This window comes from Paracoccidioides brasiliensis, assembly GCF_000150735.1.
Source record: "Paracoccidioides brasiliensis Pb18 unplaced genomic scaffold supercont2.7, whole genome shotgun sequence".
Lineage (NCBI taxonomy): Eukaryota > Fungi > Ascomycota > Eurotiomycetes > Onygenales > Ajellomycetaceae > Paracoccidioides > Paracoccidioides brasiliensis.
The window spans coordinates 1,306,747-1,330,351 of NW_011371364.1; the positions used below are offsets into that span (position 1 = coordinate 1,306,747).

The 23,605-nt window shown below is 45.8% G+C and overlaps 7 protein-coding genes across 7 annotated transcripts; 3 read left to right on the forward strand and 4 right to left on the reverse strand.

Annotated features, from left to right (window-relative positions):
- Positions 1–3,245: 3,245 nt before the first annotated feature.
- PADG_12036 (uncharacterized protein) lies at positions 3,246–3,695 on the forward strand (the record flags this gene model as incomplete). Its single annotated transcript, XM_010763322.1, has 1 exon — positions 3,246–3,695. One exon carries the CDS (start codon positions 3,246–3,248, stop codon positions 3,693–3,695), a length of 450 nt encoding a protein of 149 aa, XP_010761624.1.
- Positions 3,696–3,990: 295 nt separating this feature from the next.
- On the forward strand, positions 3,991–5,869 carry PADG_12037 (uncharacterized protein; the record flags this gene model as incomplete). Its single annotated transcript, XM_010763323.1, has 2 exons — positions 3,991–4,201; positions 4,350–5,869. 2 exons carry the CDS (start codon positions 3,991–3,993, stop codon positions 5,867–5,869), a joined length of 1,731 nt encoding a protein of 576 aa, XP_010761625.1.
- Positions 5,870–9,334: 3,465 nt separating this feature from the next.
- PADG_06110 (translation initiation factor SUI1) lies at positions 9,335–10,411 on the reverse strand (the record flags this gene model as incomplete). Its single annotated transcript, XM_010763047.1, has 5 exons — positions 9,335–9,418; positions 9,548–9,681; positions 9,749–9,841; positions 9,940–10,014; positions 10,384–10,411. The coding sequence occupies 5 exons, from the start codon at positions 10,409–10,411 to the stop codon at positions 9,335–9,337; spliced, it is 414 nt and encodes a 137-aa protein (XP_010761349.1).
- Positions 10,412–11,310: 899 nt separating this feature from the next.
- Positions 11,311–14,061, reverse strand: PADG_06111 (uncharacterized protein; the record flags this gene model as incomplete). Its single annotated transcript, XM_010763233.1, has 7 exons — positions 11,311–12,016; positions 12,117–12,253; positions 12,315–12,421; positions 12,495–12,618; positions 12,689–13,100; positions 13,173–13,266; positions 13,353–14,061. The coding sequence occupies 7 exons, from the start codon at positions 14,059–14,061 to the stop codon at positions 11,311–11,313; spliced, it is 2,289 nt and encodes a 762-aa protein (XP_010761535.1).
- Positions 14,062–14,519: 458 nt separating this feature from the next.
- Positions 14,520–15,645, forward strand: PADG_06112 (phosphoribosylaminoimidazolesuccinocarboxamide synthase; the record flags this gene model as incomplete). The annotated part of the gene is made up of 3 exons (XM_010763234.1): positions 14,520–14,669; positions 14,797–15,172; positions 15,260–15,645. 3 exons carry the CDS (start codon positions 14,520–14,522, stop codon positions 15,643–15,645), a joined length of 912 nt encoding a protein of 303 aa, XP_010761536.1.
- A 361-nt stretch (positions 15,646–16,006) lies between these two features.
- PADG_06113 (uncharacterized protein) lies at positions 16,007–17,279 on the reverse strand (the record flags this gene model as incomplete). Its single annotated transcript, XM_010763235.1, has 3 exons — positions 16,007–16,746; positions 16,831–17,064; positions 17,195–17,279. 3 exons carry the CDS (start codon positions 17,277–17,279, stop codon positions 16,007–16,009), a joined length of 1,059 nt encoding a protein of 352 aa, XP_010761537.1.
- Positions 17,280–17,902: 623 nt separating this feature from the next.
- Positions 17,903–23,402, reverse strand: PADG_06114 (uncharacterized protein; the record flags this gene model as incomplete). The annotated part of the gene is made up of 9 exons (XM_010763048.1): positions 17,903–19,084; positions 19,157–19,371; positions 19,436–19,733; positions 19,799–20,675; positions 20,735–21,042; positions 21,105–21,731; positions 21,786–21,990; positions 22,067–22,664; positions 22,745–23,402. The coding sequence occupies 9 exons, from the start codon at positions 23,400–23,402 to the stop codon at positions 17,903–17,905; spliced, it is 4,968 nt and encodes a 1,655-aa protein (XP_010761350.1).
- Between the last annotated feature and the right edge of the window lie 203 nt (positions 23,403–23,605).

Consider the following 23,605-nt stretch of genomic DNA (forward strand, 5'->3'; position numbering starts at 1 on the left):
CCTGTTGGGGGAGAGTTATTGTATGTGAGGAAGAAAAGAGTAGAGTCAGCGTCCGCTCAATCTGTGGACTAATATGAAAGGGATAGGGTAAATTGTGGATAAGTTTCGGTGGATCTCTTGGGTATCTCTGGCATGTCCAGCGATCTACATAGTGAAATGAAGGAACCAACAACCAAACCAACATGGGAAGCAGATGAATTAATAATAATGCATGAATTAGTAAGATAAACGAGCTCTCAGGGATTATTTTATACAACGGAATGAATACCAGGCCAGGAGGGGAAACGGGTTAATACGTGCTCGGCTCTGCTTTTCCAACCCCAGCTACCGACGGTATGTGTAACTGGATATTCCAGCTACGGCATATTTGCTTTTCTCTTCATGTCTTCTAGAACTCTGAAAGATCCCCGCCCATGTCTGACTCGTCAGGTAGTGCTGTGCTGTGCATACACTCAGTATACCAACTGATACAACTTCCAACACGTTGGGGTTTGTTTTCCATGCCTTTAGTTACAAGAACGGTTTAAGAGATGACAGAAGAAAATTCATCATTCCCAAGCATCAGCTCTAAGAAAGAAAGAAAGAAAGCTGACAAATACAGACAAAACTGCTCGAATTGCATCATTGTGGATGAAGTAGTTCGTTACCGAACAGCCATGACATGATGAATGAGACTAAAAGCGGAGTTAAACCTTGAGACAAGCTTTTTTTGATTTTGGCAATTTGTCGCTGGCTGATTATAATTTTTAGCGCCAATTAGTTAAAGCTTAACTATAATTTCCTTAAGATTTGCCGGACCCGAATCGACTGGGGGGTGCCTGGGTTGTGGCAGAAATTTTCTTCAGCGGGATCTACGATGGGCGTGTGTAACTTGCGCGTTTCAAGACAGATATATTCTATCCTGATAGCAATACTCGGTGCGCTTGGACGGGCGGCACCCACGGCCCAGTGGAATAGTGCTTGGGTGGGCGGGACGGATTGAGCCCCAGATCTTCCCCACGAGGTGGGGGGGAGGGGTCGGACGGGGAGAAAGCTGAGGCCATAAGTTTCTGGGCCTTGTGGGGCCTAGACAGGTTTGGGTTTCTTTCCTGCTTCTTGTGATTTCTGATGCCTGGCTCAGCAGAAAATGCAACCCTGTAAGGTTGGTGTCAGGAAATGTCGATCCGGGAGAACATCTCAGGGCGGCGGAGTTTTGCATCGGGTCGGTTGGAGAAATAATGGCCTAGGCTTTTTTTTTTCCCCGGTAGCACGAGGTGCCAGGAAGCGTCTTTACCACATAGCCGTTGGGTTATATTCCTTGTCTTGGAATATTATTCTAGCCTGTTGTCCCAATAAGCTATAACACTCTGCCAAAAAATTAACATCAGCGGGGCCAGAGGCTTTTTACTTTCACTGGAGCGTCCGTCTGCACGTTGACCCACGACACATGGAACCATCTGCATATCCAATTAATGGCTTTCTAAAATTTTGGCATCCAAATTCTCATTAATTCTCTCATATTGATTGTGGTTGTGGTTGATTCCCGAAATAGCACCTAAACCTGCATCCCTTAGAAATGGGAGGTAAAGGACGTGTGACAATCGGACATATTAGATCGTAAATAGAAACCCCCCTCAGAAAATTAACGTGGCAAGTAAACTGCCCTTATTCCCTCCTGAGCAACCTACTCCTCAAACACCAGAACTTTCTTCTTTTGGCCCAACTCGGGGTTGTGTGTTTTCTTGATTTCCCCGATTTCTCCCTGCAGTTTCGCTTCCAAGTCTTTAATCGCCTGCACTCTATCGGACATATTCAAGCGCCCGTAGTTTCAAAAGCCCTTCACATACCAGCTCGGTAAACCAGATGAGAAGTGCCGCTTGCTGTTCGGGCGTTCTTTTTTGAATACCGAATCAAGCGCCAGGGAAATTCGTTTTTCTTCGCGTTCAGAAGTGGAGTCCAGTTCCTCTTCACTCAATACTAGACTGGCACCAAAAGTATTCCGGGAGCGTTTTACTCGTTCCAGATCTGTGGGTTTATGATCGATTTCGAATCACACAGATAACTTTGGCACCAAACAGCCGGGCAAACTGGCAAACAAAATGGGCGATTGTCCCAGTCGCTGGGGTTTGTATGACCCAGTCGCCTGGGGACAGTGGATCGTAATCCTTCGGCTGCAAATAGGCAGGACTAACTCCCATGCGCAAAATATAGAACGTCAATATCATGAGGCATTTTTCAGCAGGTCGTCTTGCTCAAGAACTGCATGCGTTCGGAATGTGCCTCGACCGTGGTGGTTGAGAATGACAATGTCTCCAGGGCTAATGTCAGTCAAGGACTGGGGCGGCGCCATCCGAACCAGGAATCTGCAAAGTTTCTCCAGACCCCCGGTGTAACACTATTTTGAGCTTTAAAGGGTATTTCCCTTGTATTACGGCGATGTCAAGAGGGTTGATGGGTGCCGCCAGAAAACGGACAAGCACTTGTTTGGGGCTGCACTGTGTTAGCGGGATGCTAACTAGATGAACTGAATTCACAAGGTGGGTCTGAGGAGGACTCTTGGAAAGCTGGCCTTTGGGCCATTCTCTCGCTATTCCACACACCTCTAGATGGAAAAAGGGGGGGAAGAGTGTATCCAGGGGTGAGTTATTGGGTACAACAATATAGAACAACGTAAGGAGTTTGGAAGGGAATAGACGTAGATATTCCACTTTCCGGAATGAACAAGATACACTACAGATGGAGAGCAGGATGGAGAGCATCAGAGAATGCCAGAGGGCTGAAGATGCACAAGAAGAACAGACTGCGAAGCCTGAGGCTTGATGCCAAAGAATCCCGAAAATATTACTTTAGGGGGGTGGCAGGTCACATGACAGCGTAGACGCATAAATTTCCACAAGTTGGTTGTTGTTGTTGTTGCAACGAGTCAAAGAACATCGTCCAACGTGGGAAAACAGGCAGCAAATGGCATATGGAACCATGGGAAGAACCCCAGTTCCGTTGTTCGACCATGCGGAATCCCACATATAAAAAATTCTCATGCTACAATTTGCATCATCGCTGCCATCCTAATTCTGGGGCTGTTTCGCGAACCCGCCATTGTCGTGCGGTTGTGGTCGTCCACGACAGATACAAACACTATTTCGAAAAAAGCATTGCCATAGAAGCGCTCTTGTCAATGGATGTGGCTGTGGATGATACTTTGACAGAAGTTAGCCCTGCGGGAACTTCGGTTGCAGCATATCTAATATACGCACTTCTGGTAAATAATGGAAATCAATACAACTCCTAGCTCCATTTTCTATGCCGCATGGGGTATCATTTTCTCCCATCACACCGGTCTATCCTCAGTGGTTATGGCCACTACACTGTCTGGAAGGGTTACCCCAGTGGATGGGATCGAGGCAATGGAGGGTCCCAGTCTCACACTAGTACCGCAGCTTATTACCATCGAACAGGGCCGTCCCTTGCAGCAGGTTATCAAAACAGTGAACCATTCCCTATGGGACATTGTTCGATATTCCCAATATGGGCTTAAAAGGTCCATTAACGCTGGTGGCCACCAAGGCTCTGAACTATTCGACAACATGGTTAACATTGCTGTGAAGGAGGCAGATACCTCCGAGAATACAAAGCAAATTTTTCAGCTCTGGGGTCTTGCCCTGTCTGGCAAACGGAATTCACGACTCGCAATATTGAGGAGACAACTTCAGGAATAGAACTTCGTCTCTCATCTCGCGTGGTAAGGGCCCGTCTTGAGTTTCTCCTCGACCAATTCGCTCGCACAATCGAATATGCTGTAGAAAATCCCAACTTGCCAGTACAGTCCCTTTGAACTCGTCAGTGAGAGGGAAGCAGATTTCCTTTTGGCTGAATTTGCTCCACAACCCAACGCTCGGACGCTTCATGGTCAGTTTGAGTTGATGGCACAACGACATCCCTCGAAAATTGCAGTGCAATTTGAAACAAAAAGAGTTTATCAACTACCAACGGCTAGATGAAAGATCCAATCAAATGGCCAATTTTCTATCTACAATTGGCATTTCCAAGGGCGACATTATACCCCTGTTATTAGACAAATCCCCCCTAACCATAATTTCAATCCTCTCTCTCCTAAAGCTTGGAGCAGCTTGCCTTCCCCTCAGTCCTGAGAACCCTCTGGATAGGAATCTATTCGTGGCACTCGAAACTAACGCCAAAATAGCACTCACGGAAACAAAATACAGTGAATATTTTCCAGCAGAAAAATCAAGCTCTATATTTTGGATGAAGTTAACCTAGGGGATCACTCTGCATTGAAGCCAGATGTTGTTCACCCAGAAGATGTTGATATCTCATCTGTACGTTGGGAAGCACAGACGTTTAGAAGGCAGTTGTGGTCACTCACGGATCCTGCTCTGCGGTCATCAAATCCCTGCTCGAGTCGGAAGGGAAAGAGAACGGCAACTTCAAAACCCTGTTCCTTTCGAATTACGTTTTTGACGCATCTATCTATGACATTTTTCTACCCTTGCATAGAGGTGCTACCCTAGGCTTAGCCCAGGCGGATCGACTTGTGAATGATTTGGCTGAAGTCATCAACGAAATTCAGGTCGAGCACATGTTTTTGACGCCAACCGTGGCTCGTCTTCTCAAACCTGATGATGTCCCATTACCTGAGTCTTTTTCAGTTGGGGGAGAGCCAGTTACACAGGAGATTGTGGATATATGGGCTGACCGTATACAACTCAACAATGTCTATGGGCCAACAGAAACATCTGTTATGGTCACCCTAAAAAGGTGTTTCTCTGGCCTCTCGGGGAGGAACATTGGCAAAGCTCTTCCTTCCGCCTTCCCGGCCATCCTTCAAGCCACCGGTAAAAACCTGTCCCGTACGGTGCTGTTGGAGAACTTTGCATTTCTTGGGCCACAGCTAGCGGTGGGTTACCTGAAGAGGCCAGAAATTACAGAGAAGGCATTAGTGCAACTTGACCTCAAGGGCAATCGTCGAATCTATCGCACAGGCGATCTGGTTTGCTTCCTGCCGGGCAAAGAAATTGAGTATATGGGCCGAAAAGATGACCAAGTTAAAATTAATGGACACCGAATCGAACTTGGGGAGATCGAACATGCTATGCTCAAGACTGACGAAATGAAGGAATGCTGTGTCATTGTCGGGAACTGCGGAACCAAGGCTCACCTAGTTTCCTTCGTGGTATTTCAACCTTCCTCTCAAGATGGAGTCCTGACTTTGAAAGACTATTCCGAACAAGTCCTCCGACTAAGAGAGGGTCTTACCAGCTTACTCCCATATATGATTCCCAAGGCCGTTCTTCCTTTAGGCTCGATGCCACGAATGCCATCTGGGAAAAACAGAAAGCATTTGAAGATAATCTCTGAGTCGTTGAGCCTCCAGAATCTTGCGGAATACTCATTTGACGGAATAGCTGCCTCTGGGCCCCAATACATTGTCCCCGCTAGTACAGAGAAACAAAAGTCTTTGCAAGCAGCATGGGCCGCTATCTTACACATTTCTACTGATACATATGGTCTCGAGGCAAACTTTCTAAGCCTAGGGGGTGACTATATTGCTGCCATTAATATCGTCAGCCACCTTCACAAGGATGGACACCTAATATCTGTAGGAGACATTCTCAAGTTCCCAAATCTCAAAGGGAAGACGGATCGCATGCGCGAAGAAAACGTCAAAGATACGAATGTGGAAAGACCATCTTCAAGGCTCCACATGAGATTCGATCTGCCATTTCAACATCTGGCCTTTTCCCTAAAGTGGATCGTCATGGCGGAGTCGCAGGTGACCATGCCACAGCCGTATGCGCTTGAAATGGAAGTTGCGAAGATGGCCAGTGGTGGACACAGGTTCAAGTTTACGTTTGATGACCTGGCTAAGTAGGGAGGAGGCGGAGAGAGCTTGTATTGCTATGGAGGAGATGCTGGTCAGGGCTGTTGGGATGGGGTCGGGGAATGAGAAAGAGGGCCGGGTTCGGGATATGAGGATTGGGGAGTTGGTTGAGGGGATTGTTGCGTGAAGGCTTGAGTTGCATTCGGGGTGTTTCCTTTCCCCTTTTGCTTATATTTTCCACCCTTCTTCTCTGGTTCCGGCTTTCAGGGGCTTTCTCATTGTTGTTAAAGACTTATTTGTTGGTCATGCAATGCAGAGACGACATAGAACATTCATACATTATTAGACAGCAGACTTAGATTATAAACATGGACGATAGACAAATGAATTTTTCCCCTCGCTGATATCCTTCAAATATCATCCTCATGTTCTTCTCTTACTGTGAAGAAAAAAGCTTGAACTGGAGGACTGGAACGGTTTCATATACATATCATATACATACTGTTATTGATACTCTCCTTTGCCCCTTTCCTCGTACGTCTGCAATAAAAAGAAAAATATTTATATTCTTCCATTTTCAAAGATAATTCTCCTCCTTTCAACTTGACGAAACAATAAAATAATGACATAATCCACCACGGTCCTATCACGTGACCAACACCCAGATTAGGCCGAAGCAGATTGGCTAAGCTGGCCAGTTTCTCATGAATCAAACGTCCCTCCCGAGATTTCCAACTGATCAAAAGATCAATTCAAAACATTCTAAGTTAACTAGATCTTAACCTAAAATTATCTCACACTCAGCAGTAGATAATGAAATGGAATCAATTAATACACTCAGGTTTCAAACCAGCTTATTATATTTAAATTGCAATAACTAGTTGCATCTTATGATGCTTATGAGCAAGCATTGACCTAAACTTTGCTGATAAGATATGAGAGTTTAAATCACAGTTTGTTTAATGAGCCTAGCAGATGAAATAGCAAACTCTACAGATTTTTCTTATTCAATTCTCTTTACATTGAATTTAATGATTAATATTTGATATATTTTTCCTTCTTCTCTTATCATAGCATATATATTCTGAAATTACTTTTATATATGATAAGATTAATTAACTCATATTTAAAGTAATTAAAAACTATTAAATTTTTTAAGTAAAAAATTAAATATTTTAAGTTGAATACTACATTTTTAAATAACTTAATTAAGTTATTAATAATTATATTATTAATAATAAAGTTTTTTTTAAATAATTAAGTTTTAAAACTTCTATATATAGTAAAATAAATATTCAAAAATTAAACTTTTTAATTATATTAAATTTAAGTTATATTTTACTATTTAATTAAATCTTATATCTTAAACTATAAAATATCAATATCTAAAAATTAAAAAAATATAGAATATTATTCTGACTGAAAATTCAATTAAATTTAAATATAAAATAATTATTTTACTTATTTAAAATAAAAATAAAATAATTTATTCTTACTAAAGTAAATAAATTCATGAGTTATTTTAATTTTATTTTATAATTTAACTAATTGTTAATAACTATTTAATTTTAATTATTTAATGAATCTATTTAATTAAATTTTTGAAAAAATTTTGATCTTTAAAAATAATATATAAGAATAAAACTTAATCTAATATACTATCTATATTGATTATAATCATTTGCTTATAAATTTTAAATTATAAGAGCTTTAATTCATTATATTATTTATATATTTTTTCATAATATAGAAGTTTAATTTAATGAATAAATTAAAAAAGAGCAGTTTTAATTCTATACATTTATATCTCAGTATATATTCAGCACTTATCTACTTTAGCTATTGTAGATAATATTCCATATATAAAGTCTAAATTATTAGCTGTATTTTTGATCATATGAAACGTGATGCTGATTTGAAAACAAAAACTACCAGAATCTGAAAAAACTGCTCTTGTACAGTGAATTCTATCCATGGATCAACATAGCCTTTCTTCTGGAACTTTTCCCCTTACGAAGTCTGTGTACGACACTTAAACAGCGCTTGCACGTCTGGGACCTTATGGCAAAAACCAAGCAAATCAATTAAAGATTACTAAATAGAGTTATATGTCACATGAAGAAGTAGTGTGTCTTAGTTCGTTGGTGTGTCTTAGTTCAAGACGTTAGTTAGTATTAATAATATTTATAATAATAACTAACTAGTTAGTTAACTAATAAAGCCGCATTATAAGGTTTACTTTATTAAAGTTATAATTATCATTAATCTGAATCTTATACTTAATAGTTACAGTTTTGAAATTTTAAAATCACTTCTCAATAATTCTATTCTTATAATTTCCACTTAGTTATGATTGTAACGTTTAAAATAGTAGTATTTAAGATTTATATAAAAACCTTAGTTCTGGTTAATATGAGAGATATTAAACATGAATCATGCTCTTAGTAAGCATCAGCTGAGAAGATGATTTTATTTAATTAAAATTCATTAATCTTGCAAGATCTCTTTTATCCCCAGTTACTTAGTTTGACTTTCCATATAAATTCATATATAATTCAACCCTTCAGTCAATTATACAGAATAGTATAGAATATATTAAATATATATACAACATCAAACATTGTGAAGTACTCTCTTTCTTTTTAATAGCAGATATCATGCGTTGAATTCTTTTCTTTATTCCCATAGAGTGAGTTTCTTGCATTTTTACGATGAATTGATGAACTAGATTAGATATTTGAAGATATTTTGAATTAAAATCCCTCTCGGTCGGTTGGGAATTCCTTTCGCTTGTAGACTACGTTGAATAAGGCGCCAGAATACAGGTGCAAAACCAAAAAGTGTGCAAGAAAATAATCCCGTATTCAAAGATATTAATCACATTGGCATACTAGTAGGTAATAACATCAGCAGACCACAGTGAGAGCCTAGAGTCTCAAAACAGAGAGCATTATAACGCTGATCGAAGAAAAGAAAAACGTATTATCTCACTGACCATGCAAGCTTAAGTTAAGAAAATAATACGAGTCAGCTCCAGCAGCTTGGCCCAAGGCTTCCCTTTCTCCATTGGAAATTTGTTTTGTAAAAAGTAGTAAAAATAAGATCAACCACTGCCTATTCATTCCTCGGAGTTACGGATAAAACGACTTAACACAAAAGGAAAGCATTTCCCACGTCATCCGACCCTTGAAGAACAATCAAACGAGTTGTAAAGAAGAAGTAAAAAACAATTCCCGGATCATGGGGGTGTATCTCATCAACGCCTCGTCCCGTCATCATCCCGTGCTTATTCGAATGGAAAGAGTCAAGTAAAGCTTCCCACTCCCATGTAGCGGGTGTTTGTTTCCAGAATCACACAGCCAGGTGGTACGTGAAGCCGACAATGCTTCCGCTACATCCAGACCACTCAAACCAGAGGGTAAAAAAGTTTACATAAAAAGCTAATACCGGCAAGAAGCAACCCGTAAATCGATACCGGATAAGAGCATTCTCTGCAGGCGAGAATGGACTCCCCAGTCAGCGAACAAAGGCGACGAACGACATTGCTTCTCGATCCTCTGGAGTGGGCTGGGAAGACGAAAGCGGGACGGGCGTGATGAGCTGACTTAGAACCCATGGACCTAAAAAGATGTGAGGATTGGGTTAGATGGTTTGTTGCGAAAGGTGGAGATTTTGAATTTTTTGGTTGGAGGTGGGGGGGGGGGAATGAATCAAGTGGGGTATACATACCTTTATAGTTTTGGCGTCGAGCTCAAGCCCTTCCTTTTTATCGACCAAAAATTCTTGGACATCCTTGCGCTGATCCCCCTGGAGCTGGATCACCTCGCCCATCTCACTGTCATTGACGATGGTGCCATTGCAGGCTATTTGATATGGTCAGCAACGACGTTACAGTAAAGACGATGAAACATGCAAGGAAAGAAAACACACCAAACTTCTTCTTGATGACCTTGAGGATTTTCTTTTGGTCGAACTTTTTCGGGAGACCTTGAACAGTTGTCAGAGTCTTACGACCATTGCGTTCTATTGAGACTAGTCAGCATGACCACACCGTGGAAGATAGATAGGTACCCGTTGACAGAAAAACAGGCAAGAGAGGATGTTACAAGAGAGTGACATACGCTGAATCCGTATATGGATATAATTTTGAGACTGTTTTGTATCGCCGGTGTCTTCGTCAGCTTCGGCGAAGGGGTCTGTTGGCAAGGCACGTGGTTGATGTTAGTTCAGTTGAGTTCAGCTGGTCTTGATATATATATGTGTGTGTGTGTGTGTGTGTGTGTGTGATTGTTTTGAGCCAGTTATAGAATAAGCTGACGGCTACCCCGCTATTTCTCAAAGCGCTAGTCTGCCGTGGCCCAGAACAACCACCACACACGAAAACACCGATGCTCTTGAGGGGAATGATTCTCCAGCACTAGTGACAAATAGAAGGGGCCCTGTCATCCAGTTGCAGGTATACATATGGATAGTGTTGTGGAGAGGGACTGGCTGGATGCGTTGGAGCGGTAGGAGACAGCAAAGGACATCCATCATATTTCATGCAGGGCGGCGTGGCAACTTACCGAAGGTCTTGAGGTTTTCGATTGACATAAACCCGTTCTTTGTCACGACGGACTTAAAAAAAAAAAAGGGAAGTGGTTTTGGGAGGTGAGGTCAAGTGGGACAGGAGAGTGGCGTGTTGTGGTGCAGAGACAAGCAGCGGATATGCGCGTGGTAGCAGCGGAGAACAGAGAGTAGTGTGTGAGAGAGAGAGAAAGAGAGAGAGAGAGAGAGAGAGAGAGAGAGAGTTTGGAGAGAGAGAGAGAGTTTGGAGAGAGACTGATGAAGTTTGTTGTTGTGGGAGGAAGAAAGAAAACTGCACGCGCAGGATCGAGGATCCATTTAAGCTGCGAGGGGGGGCGCCCGCGGGTGACTCAGCGCTGACTCAGCAGGTGGCTGACTGGGCACAAGTTACCACTCGGGCTGAGCAAGTCACTACCAGGTACCATTGGATACAAAAGTAGGGGGCGAGTGACGTCAGAGTGACGGGGATTGGCCAGCCCCCTTGGTGGGTTTCGCCGTCGATGCAAGCAGATTCTACGAGATTCGTTGAGACGGAGAAACAACACGGCAGGATAACTCAGCATAGCGGTAAAGAGGGAAGAAAGAGAATAGCCATGCGTTGTATTGCTGACTCTTCTCTGATGACTTCAGTGGAGGGAGATCTCTCCCCGTAGACAATCTACCGTCCAACTTCTCGTAATAACGATCGATACAGTGCTCCGTTCAGGTAAAGCATATGCAGATGTAGCCCAGCTTCACCTGCGCAACAATCAAACCGGGAGTTATACACCGGCAAATAGCAGCTCTAATAGTACAACAAAATAAAAGAAAAAGAAAAGGAAAAAGAAAAGGAAAAAGAAAAGGAAAAGGAAAAGGAAAGGGGGAAAAAAAAAAGAAAGAAAGAAAAAGAAAAAAAAGAAAAAAAGGAAAAAAGAAAAAATCCGTTCCTATCCCTCCACCGCCTGTCTCCTCAAATCCAAATACTTAGCCGCGTAGTCATTCGCCAACACCCGATCTCCAGAGAGACGCATCACCGTCGCTTTCTTCGCCATCATCTCGCATTGGCCCTGCACATCCTCCATGTTCGAAAACTCCCCAAATGCACAGTCGATAAACTCCACCGCACGCGCCATGTGCTCCTTCTGTCGCACTTTGTCCCGCTGCGCCTGGCCCGCCAGTCCCATGCTGGCATCAGCTAGCAGTGCATATGTACGTGCGGCGAGATAGGAGTCTTCGCATTCGAGAACTTGTGGGACAATGCTATCCAGGATCTCAAGAGCGGCCTCGAATTCTTTGAACGTCATCAGGATGACGGAGAGCACGCCGATAGCCTCCCATAGGCCCGGGAGATATCGGGACTGATAGGCGATATGGGCTGCTCTCATCGCCAACGAGAATCCCCGTTCTGGTTGGTGGGTCTGGTCGAAGACTCTTGCTTTGGCAACCAGGAGTTTGACCTGGGTGGCGACATCGAAATTCTCCTGTCGTATGGATTGGGCGATTTCTTCGATTATTTTAAGCGCGGCTGCGTAGTTGCCTTTCCGCATCTGGAAATCAACCTCCAGGAAGGACAGCGTCATGGCTAGTTCTATATCTGGGGGTGCGCACGCATGGAGTTGCGGTATGAGCTCTTCTACTGCCAACTTATCATCCCTGCCAAAATATGTCAGTCAAACCATGATATCCAATCCAAGGTCGTTTTTGGCTGAAGAAAGAGAAAAGCTAATAAAAAATAGAAAAAAAGGGGACATACCTATGTAGCTGTCTTTGCAACTTCAAAAGTCCACAAAAAAAGGCCCAATGCTGCTGGTATTTCAGAACATTAAGCGCATCAGAAGGCACCTCATTTAACCGGGCCATCGATTTAAAATAGCTTCCTTTCGTAGCCAACTTCCAATTGGTCAGCAGTGAACTTCCTTGGCTCGTTGCTGGGTTGGAATTTAATATTTACCAGCAGACTACTGCGACAGGTCGCCCTAAAATTATCGTCGAAGGGAGCTTGCTTTGCATAACATTCCCGAAAGATCTCGCAATTCGACCAGGCAAGATGCGCAAGCCCTTTGAGTTAGAAGCCATCAGCAAAGCCGCCGTCCAGCTCGAGATTTAAGGTGAGGTTTGGGAGCAAATTTACCTATTCTGACATATACTGATGCTTGTAACATAAGCTGTGGCCCAATTGGCTGGCGCGCTCCCTTATTCACTATGAGAAACGAGGCCTTGACGATGTGTTCAAACGCCGACGCCACGCTCTCGCCCTGTTAGAAAAATTAGAGGTAAGCCAGTCGGTATTTCACACCGTAAAAGTAAAATAAACAGTAATCGTACATGCTGTAACTCCAACTTAGCTTCACTGAGCATCGAAGTACCCATCAGACTCCACATATCTATCTCTTTAGACTTTGCTTGGAGAAATGCCAGCGTTTCCTTCTCACTCCCGAGCATCCTCGTATTCTGCACATCTCTCATTTCATCTGGGAAGGCTTTCCCGAAGTGGTAGACCCAGCTCATGCAGAAATTGAGGCAGCTCATATCATGGGTCTCTCGGGCAATCGAAATGGCCTCTTGCATGGCAGAGACAGCTTCCCCATGGCAGCCAAAGTCGGCTTGGAGGATGGCAAGGTTGAGAAGAGCGTACTGATAAAATGTTCTGTCACGATTTTGCATTGTGTAGTCAAAGTAGCGATGTAGATGGTCGAACGAGGAGGAATAATCTCCTGCTCTCCAAGAATCGAGGAATCTTGAGGGTCCTGGATCAGAATTGGCGATATAAGGGAGGTTTCAGGGGTGGAAAAACAATAAAACTACCTACTTTATATAATGTTGCGAGCTTGGCATAGACACGCCGGATGCGATCATCTGTTCTAGACGCGACTTCATCTCTTCTGTAATCCTGCACCCGATGCCTTTTGACGAGAAACTAGCGTTAGCAAAGCCTGAGCTCCAAATCTCAGCAAAAACCAGCGCAGATAAAATTATCTGCAGGACATACTCTGCATCTCCCCGACCTGGAAATCCAACAACCGCTCAATATCCCTCGTACTCATCCCGACCTCCACATCCTTCCCTTCCTCCAACTCACCGTACACAACCTTGGCCAGCGGACTCGTCAAATCCAAGCCCAGCTCGACCAAATTAATGTCCACCGCCATCTGGCTATCCAGCGGATTCCTCTTCGCCCACAGCTGGTACGTTGGTAGCCGATATTTGATAAAGCCCCTCCACAGCGCCATGGCATCGTGGAATTGTAGACGGGAGTACTCGAGCTGGGCGCGTCGAACAAAGGCACCCAGCGGCGAGGAGCGGGAGAGCAGCATACGACCTGTCTTGGGAGCAATGCCATTATCTCGATTATAGATCTGCTCTTCGCGCGTCTTCATCAGCATCTCTGATATGCAACTGAAGAAGTCGTCGAGCTCATCGGAGCAGTTAAGATGCCATAGTTTCTTCAGCAAGAGATCCCAGACAGTTCTACCGGGGATTGAAGAAGCTAGGTGTAATGTGGCTGCTTCAAAGTCCTGAATGGGTATGGCATGTCTTTTGTCTTGGGAAGTGGTGAGAGCTGAGGGTCTGAGGGGAAGGAGATGGGAGATGAGAAACGAGAGGACAGGGACAATGGCGGAGTTGGGGACTGCGCCTTCTGTGTAGACGGAGACGAGAGCAAGGAGGGCTATTTTGGAGGGGGTGAGATATCGTCCCATCTTGACGATTGATTCATTAAGGGGGTGGTGGTTGTTTGTATAGGGAATCCGCCATTACAGGGGTTTGGACATGCCGGCGGAGACGGTAAACGGAACTTTCTGAGAGACAAAGGGCAAATCTGGGTAAATATCTTCCGCTCTGTTTATCCGAAGACAGTCTTCGCATTACTACTATCTGGCGTTTAATTGTCCATCCCATGCCTCAGAAATCGCATCATGATGTCCAGTAGTTGCAGTTGTTGCAGTCTAAGTGGTTGATGCCGTTCAGTATTGCGGCAGAATGAGCTCCGATGCCAAACCCTGACTAATCGATCTCCGCCCACCGATCCAATTGCTCCCCCGCCAAACACCGCCAAACTCTCCTCTACAGAAATATCTATATCTATCAATTTATTTGTATATATCCCAATTGCCCTCCACGTCCGCTAAATACCCCTCTATACCCCCCATCCATAGACATGTCTGAACCCATAACCACCAGCAATCTGGAGAGTATTCTTCCCCTTGTTGCGCGGGGTAAAGTCCGTGATCTATACGAAGTCAACCCGCACACTCTCCTCTTCGTAGCTACAGACCGCATCTCCGCCTACGACGTGATCATGGAAAACGTATATCCCAAACCTCCATTGCCTTGAGAAATGAAAAGAAAAGTTAAAAAAAAAAAAAAAAAAGTGTGTAATAAATGATACAAATCCCTACTTTAACTAACCCATATACCTCCTCCATTGAAACCAGCCAATTCCCAATAAAGGCGTCCTCCTCACCCTCCTGACAACCCACTGGTTCAAAATCCTCTCCGCTGCCGTCCCAACCTTGCGCACACACTTCCTCACCCTCGATCTGCCCCCTCAGATCCCCGAATCCCTCCGACCAACCCTGCAAACCCGCAGCATGCAAGTACGCAAGCTGAAAGTCTTCCCCATAGAAGCTATAGTGCGCGGCTACATCACCGGCTCAGCCTGGAAGGAATACCAGACATCCGGTACTGTGCACGGCATAAAGATGCCGGAGGGGCTGAAGGAGAGTCAGCGTTTCCCAGATGGTGCCATATATACACCAAGCACTAAGGCGGAGCAGGGGAAGCATGATGAGAATATCCATCCCGATCAGGGTACCATACCACACATATCTTCCTTCCTCCTCTTTCCCTTTCCTTTTCCCTTTCATTTCTCAAATAGCTAACACGAAGCAACCGCAGCCGTAACCATTGTAGGCCCCAAATACGCCCGCATCATCTCCACACTAGCCCTAAAACTCTACGAAACCGCACACGCCCACGCACTCTCACGCGGCCTCATCATCGCGGATACCAAGTTCGAATTCGGCCTCGACACGGCGACGGATGAAGTTGTGCTAGTTGATGAGGTGCTGACGCCGGACTCGTCGCGGTTCTGGGCGGCGGAGAATTATCAGGTTGGCAAGTCGCAGGAGAGCTTTGATAAGCAGTTCTTGCGCGATTGGCTGGTCAAGAACGGGCTAAAGGGGAAGGAAGGGGTGAAGATGGACGAAGAGTTGGTAAGGAGGACTGGGGAGAAGTATCGGGAAGCGTATGAGAGGATTACGGGGGAGAAGGTGGATTTCTAATACATCAGGGGTGGTGGAATTGGGGAGCGGATGGAACAGCATGTAGGCGTTACGGGTGTACTATTTTTCATATCAAATGTAATATCTTCATTTGCGCTTAGAAGATGGGGGGGAAGTCTGGAGCGTTAAATAGATATTCATGTTGCATATTTGCATATTGCATACCTTTCAAAGCTTAGTTCATTTCAATAATTAAGAACGCCAAAAAATGCTCGTGCTTCAGACGCAGTAACTAAAATAACTAGATGTATGCACACATAGTATGCCGAATTTCAAAATAATACACAAATGCGAGACCAATCACCCAACCCCTTCCCAACGCGCCTTGAACTATTTATCTGTATTGTGCCAACCCATAAAACTAAAAGGAATCCTTCTCCCCTCCAGCATCCCCCTCATCTTTCCGCTTCTTCAACCCCTTCAACCTACTCAACGCCTCCCCCTCCTGCTCCGCCAAAGACGGCCTCTCAATACCAGCAGCCGCCCACTCCTTGCCCGTCATCTGCAATGCATTCAACCCACACACCCTCCTCTCCTCCTCCATTTCCTCCTCCGACAACCCATTCGTCGCCCACATCCGATGAATGCGCAAATCAAACGGCCCCTCAACACGATCCGTCAATCCAATGCCGATAGACTTGATGCGCTGCCGTAGCAAACTCGTCTGCGGCTCGACCGCGAAGCCCAGGTTTGTGCGCACAAAGTCGTTCCAGCGGATTAGGACTGTTTCCCAGCCTGTGGAGTCGGGATTGGTGGTTGGGTCGGTTGTGTGGGAGTATGCATTGGATGGGTAGGATGGGTTTTCGGCGGGTAAGTCGGCTAGGGCGGCGGGGACGACTTCGCCTTGTTCAGAGGAATAGGATGTTATATCTTCGGGCGAGGAGGATGATGCGGAGGACAAGCGGGGAGTTCGGTGGTGGTGGGTAAAGAGACGGTGTTGATGGATGTCGGATTCAACGATGGAATCGGTCTGGATGTTCACTTTGTATCTGCGTCCGTCGGACTTGACCCGTAATGCAAGGTAGGTATACGGGTCCACGTCCCAGTACAGGCGGCCGAATAGCCAGAAGCCCCTGTCTTGGTTGCGGAAAGCAGCGTAGCCTGTTGTCGCAACGCATATATGTCATTAAACCTAATAACCTCCTGTATGGGGAATTTCTAATAATATTGGAAGACTCCACATACCCGACCTCTGAATCTTCCAATTCTGTGGCAGCTTGGTGGATATGGTCCCATGAAAGCGGGCGTGTGCGGGGGTATTCGTGGCGGGGTCAGCGGGGACGTAATCTAGGTTTGCGGTGCTGTAACCGCCAACAGCACGATCTGCCATGGTCTTGCAGGCTGCGACAGTGTTTTGGTCTGTGAAATCGAGGAGGTAGTAGGGCTTATATGGGACGGAGAGGGTTTCGAGGTTCCATGCTAGATAAGTTGCCCATGTCAGCACTCAGTCCACTTGGAGCTGGTTTCCCATTTCATTTTCAATGGCAAGAGGATGACGCGGTATTAATCGGTTCAGAGATATATCCCTTAGTTGATTAGTTCTACCTACCCATCTTCGTGAACCGCGCCAGCTCCTCCGCACTCCGCTTGACGAAGCCCGGTCGCTGGGCGAGGCATTTTGCGGTGGGAATCATTTGACCACCAATTAAATAAAAGAGTCAGGCGTCAAGATGTATCGAAAATGGAGTTAGAACAACATCCCCAAGCCTATATGTATCTGTCCCTATGTGGTTATAGTTATATATCAAAACATGCTGATGTTACTCCGCGCTGAATAATTTATTAGAACTTGACCGATGGAGATGATGACTTCACGGCTCGGTCACGTGTGTTGAGCTCTGTCGGGCAATAAGAGAATTTCCAAGGGCCGGGCATAGGAAGAGGTGGCAACATTATCAAGCCACTGATGAGAAGCAGAGAAATATCTACATGGCAAGATGTACAATTCTTTAACTCTGAAATGAAATGGGAAAGAGGAACAGCAAATTCCAATCTATTGAATCATAAGAACATGTCCTCCAAATTTATGACCCGAAACATATATAGCTTACATGTTCGAGCCACAACCGCCGCCTTCAATGGTTCGTATTATAATATAATTCGCATGTTGCGCGTAGTGTATATATGTACAGTTGTAGATGCATGTTCGATGAAACAAAGGTAGAGCCAGAAGAAGGAAAACACCACACCCTAAATATACAATACAGATAAATGGCTAAACCGGACTTTCCATAAACATGGCACATTCCAGCAGCAATCAATCCCTCGTCACCCTCGCCTCAAACAACCCCAAATTCACCGCAGTGTCGTTAACACCCATAACCGGGGCTGACTCTTCAAGCATCTCCCATGGGCGCAGCGGATAAGGACCCACATCCTGTCCCTGCTGCTGGAGCCGCAGATCCCCAACGAAAGAATTCGGATCGTTGCAGGGAATATGCAATGTTGCATTGTAAACGCTGCTAGGGGGGGTTGGGAGAGGTTGAAAGGAAGATATTGATGTTGTTGGTGTCATGTGTGATGGTGCTACTGAAGGTGCATTGTAATTGCTGTTGGGAGGGGTTGGGAGGGTTTGTGAGGATTCTGGTGTTGGTGCTGGTTCTGCTCCCTTTGCCGCTGCAGGCGTACTTGTAGGAGAAGACCCGGCTGCTGCTGCTGGTATGCTGCTAGCAGCTCCTGACGCAGGGGATGACTGTGTTGGTTGTTTAGGAGGAATAAAAGACGCAGCGATGTCAGTTGGGGGGATGGGACCGAAGAGGAAAAGTAGACGCGGTTGGTTCTGTGGGTGGATGTACGGAGGGCAGCGGTCCCGAAAGAAACAAGCGCATTGATGACGTGCTTCGTCGGGGATGGTGTCGACCAGTGTTGCGGCGACGTCTAGAGCTTGGGTTTGAAGGTTATTGGTTGCTTGTGAGGAGATATTGGTCAGTGAGTGGCTAAGAGGGACGGAGGGAACGTTCGTGGAGGATATGGTTTGGGATAACGCAATGCAGCTGATGGAGATCAGGAGCCGCGTTTGGTCAACTATGTCGGATTTTGAGAGCTTGCTCGGGTCAAGGTCCGAGCGGTGAATGGCGATGAGACGGAGCATAATGTATAACCAGAAGCGAATAGAAATTTCTTGTGTTGCTTGGGCTTCGCGTAGGTTGTTGATTTGGGCAGTATCCTGGCTAGAGTCAGTGTTTAAGATGCTGTTCTCTAGAGCTGTGATTTTTTGAAGCATAATGTTCATTTTGTCAACAAAAACTGGACCGAGTGAAAGGTTGCCTGCGTCTAGGATGCTGAACGATAATTCCTCCACTATGCGGAGATAGACAAGTGGCGACACGTCACTGGTCGCGATAGCGTCGGGCTCAGTCGGTGATGAGAGAGCTGGACGTGGAGCAATTAGAGATGTGAAGGTAATAGCTAACAGTTGTTCCTCAGCTCGTTGGCGAATCTTTGGGAAATGTCAGCATCATCATCATCATCATGAATAACTTAAGCTAGATGTTATGGTCTAGTATCTCACCTCCATTGCGGCATCTGCGTGCAACGTGCTCACAACATGAATCCAATCTGACAGGCCTTGCTGTATATCAGATTTCGCGGCTTCATAAACAAGATCATAAATACGTTTCTTGCTCTCAACGTCACTTTCCACAAATAATAACCGTAGCTTCATGAGACAAAAGGGACGAGAGAAATCGTTGATGGAGGCAATAGTCTCTTTCGCGGCGTCTAAGACTAATTCAAACTTAGTATCACAAAACTCGTAAAACTCGCGTCCAGTAACAAGTTTAACGCTTACCACTTCCATCCGGAATTGTCAACAACATGCTTAGTGCTTGGCTAGTGAACTTCATGCAATCAGGAAACTTCTCCAACAAGCGATCAGACCCATCCATGCCGAGAACATGTGGGTGTCGGACTGCGATTTCGCTCAGAAGGGGTTTAACCGAGTCACCCAATGGATCACCGCCTGCACGTTTCGGAGATTCCGCTATGGCCTGCGAAACCCCTGCCAATAAATCTTGCAAAAGACTAAGCGCTTGCGAAGGAAACAGTCTCACGTATTCTTGCTGGGCCATTTTGAACCGGTACGCAACCTGACCATGCAAACCTGTTAGCAACTACATGTACCGGGATGACGATTCAAATGCAGTTAACTCACTAGATCTTGCGCGCCACTGGCGTTGGCCAGCCGCTTATCTAAGAGCTGAATTAGACTCTGTCGGAATTCAGTCAAATCCGGGATCCCCTCTCGCAGGTCGCCAGTGCGCAGCAGATATTTAATAAGGACATAAAGAGACTGTAATGCAACGCAACCAACACCTATCAGCGGCGGCAGAAGGCTTGACAGATTCGGTCGAGGCGACGATTTTAGCACCGTAATGACCCATCTGATCATCAAGCGGTCAAAAAGCTTCGTATTAAAGGGCCTGAGTCGAACAAAATACCGCGCTGTCTCATGGGTGCATTGCTTTCCGTTTACACTGCCATATTCAAGTCTCTTGGACAGAGTGGTGAAGATTCGAGTCATCGTGACTTCATCCATAGTATTTCCCGACGCTAGCAGCTGGTCCAATGCGAGTCTAAACGTGCGACTGGGCGTGGCGGTGTTTATATCGGCGATGTCGTCAGATACCGGAGACGGAGCCTCCATGGAGAGTTGTTTTTCCCGTTCCATCTGATCTCGGCGGAGCATAGCAACGGAAGGCGCCTCGGTTGGAATTCTGACTCCGACCTCTAAAAGAGACGTTATCAAATGGTCAATGCGTGAATCTGCCGTTCTAATTCTGGCATATGAGATTACCAAGCTCTTGAAGAGGTCAGGTGTAGCACCGATGGCATTGAACGTGTCAAGGTGGTAGTTAAGAGCGTCGACAGCCGATATCAAAACTGTAACATTGTCGGACTCCGAAGCACATTTCAACACATCGGCAAACATGGACATATCATCAAGAGATTCAAGGACATATCGTACTTCAAAGAATTCCTGGGGAGTGAGTGAAACTATTCCGAAATCGTTTGTGAAATCCCAAGCAGTCCTGTAACATTATCAGAAAACACCATCAGAAGAGAGGAACCGTCGCCATGGGAAACTCACCTCATACCATCTCTGACATGATAGGCTACAACATCTCGAAGCCACTGCCCTATCTCACACTTCACTGTCCATGTTCCGGCAGAAAGATCCAAATCGTCTGTCATCTGCACGTCCGCATCCGTGCGGACCTCAGGAAACATTGTCGGGAGACGACGTTGAATTGATTGCTTTACAACTTCAATGGTCTCAGACTCCAGATCTACCTGAAATCCTGTCCTTGAAAGCAGAGTATTACGAAGATTCCAAACATGGCCGGGAAGACGACATGATGGAAGATTGCTGAGGAGACCAACGTCCCCAGGCATACGCTGGAAATCGAGTCAGTCAACAAGGATGATGATGATGTTAACGTTGCGATTCAAACACATACCTCCTTATTTTCAGAAACCCTGCTTAGTGCACCACGCGCGATGAGCCACTGCAAGTACTTGGACACGGAAAATGTCTGTGAACGGACCAATTCGCAAATGATATGGTATAGATCAACGAGGCGCACGCCGGACTTTTGGTGAGCTTGCGCGAGGAACGTGAAGAGGTACAAGTCAGTATCCATTCCTATCCTCCTCCATCTTCGGAAAAGCCGGACGGCTGTGTACGTTCGGGAGGTGCCATAGCGGAACGCAGTCGACGCCCACTCTAAGACCGTAGTGGCCACAGTGCTCGGATCAAGTGATAAATTCAACAAATCCGTAGCGAGAGTGGGAATATCGCTGGATGAGTCAAGAAGCTCGATTATGTGCTGAAGCGGTGAATTGCCCTTTGGTGCAGGTTCAACTTTGGCTCGAGATATCGATGCATTCCGCTCCTGGAGAGATGCAAAGTCCTTTTTATCCTCTGCGCTGTTCATATCTAGACATGATGATAATGTCGTTTCGTATTTGGCCCAGCATCGAGGAAGAATAAACGAAGAGGGGCAATGACGAACAATTTTTTTGATAAAGCGAGAGAGACGTCGAATGAGAGAATTTAGATGTCCGTTCTTGTTAATAAGGATAGCCTGCAACGTTAAATTAGTACAACATCAAGGAGCAACAAGGCAACAATAACACACTGTACTGAGCTTCTCCAACAGGCACTCTGCAAGTCGCTTGCCTCTTTTGCGGTACTTGACAACATGATCCCAATAGCTCCCAAGCATAAGGAGCCAGACAGGAAAGCTTGCCAACGAAGCCTTACTTGACGATGTGTGGAACCACTCCATAAAATGGTCATGGTCAACAAGATACTCGAGGAAAAGTCGACCAGTAAGTCTCAGGCTATGTTGAGTTAGTTCTCATCCCAAACTCCAAAACAAGAAGATATGCCACGGGGAGCAGCTGGGGATGCAATTACGCATAACAAAGTCTAATTTTCCAACCTTCATCCACCAAACTACCTAATACCCCCTCAATAAACTGCTGCACGTTTACCGTCCAGTCTCGCACCCATTTCGCCTCTAGACCACTTGCAACAGTAGCAGATGTTCCCTTCCTCCTAAATGCACGTAGTTCGTTGGCACCAACACACTTTGCCACCCAGAGAGCCCGAGAAATATGGACAGATTTCACAAGACAATGTTCGAGGAGCACTTTACCCCTGACCCCATGCGGAATAGTGCGACTTAGTCTGCGTAGCGGTACGGAGTCATTTGCCAGATCTCGCAGCCAAGTCTCACGCTTATTGTCAGTCAACGTGACCCGGGGCGGCGGCCGAAATGTCGACGGGGCAGTGACTCTATTGTGGTTCTGTCGTTGCTCGAGACTCGCAGCAAAGACGGATGACAAGACTTTCAATCCGGAACGGTGTTTGAATTGAGGATACAGAGTGGACCTTGCGCTAACACTTTCATTGGGAGACACCTGGACACGGTCATAGAAGCCATGCTTGATGGTGTGCTCAGAGAGCACGTCCTCGACCTGTGACCCTGTCCATGGGGAGAAATCCGCAAGTTCTGTACAAATTATACGTTAGCAATCAAGATTAGGTGGGCTTATATACAATATGATATCAAGAAGAAGGCAAAGCACATACTGTTGTCAGGGAACCGAGGCGCCTTGGTGGGTTTGAACATGCGATAAGGCGTTGTCTGCACCTCCAAACACCACGTATCATCCTTCGGTGCATCCGCGGCCGTTGGAGTGTCGTGTGGAGATCGTTCCTGCGGACTATACTGCCAAGGTCGAATAGGCAGCAGGGGTAGACCTGTAGACGGTGACCACTGAGAAGACTCCGATGCGCGCCGGGCTGCAGAGCTCGACATACCGCTCCGAAACGACCAGGGCGGGCGCAGGGACTGCTCATTCGGAGTGTGGTTCATTAAGTCCATGGGATTTATCGACTCTGGAACTTCACTTGCAGTGGAGGGTGTATTGTGTTGGGGATCTAGCGGCTGCTGGTGAATTGCAAGATATTGATTTTTGTTGTCCAGCGGCACCAGCGGAGTCGAGCTCTCACGAGTATCCAAGCACGGCCTTTTCGCAGGGGGTCCAGATCCATCATCACTCACCCTGTCAGTATCTGACTCTGCAGTAAGGTCGATAACTGAAATCACCTGAACGTCGGGGTCAATTGCAAGAGCGGGTGGAGGAGGCGCAGGCGCAGGCGCAGGAGCTAGGGGAGCGGGGGAGCCGGAGGGTGCTGAAACCCGGCTAGGGGAAACAGGATGACTCGTGGGACGGCGTGACGGCATTATCTACGGATCATAGCCCTCATCCCGATGTGATGGCGAACGTCGGGCTGTTCAGGCCGTTGTCGCAACGCAGGGCAAAATACGTAGAGATGATAGTCTGAGTTCAGTAGGCAAATACGACAGTAGAATCAGAGAAACTAGAGAGCAAATGCAAAAACACGAAAAGAGAAACAACAAACAACCATTAAATCTCCAGGAAGCAG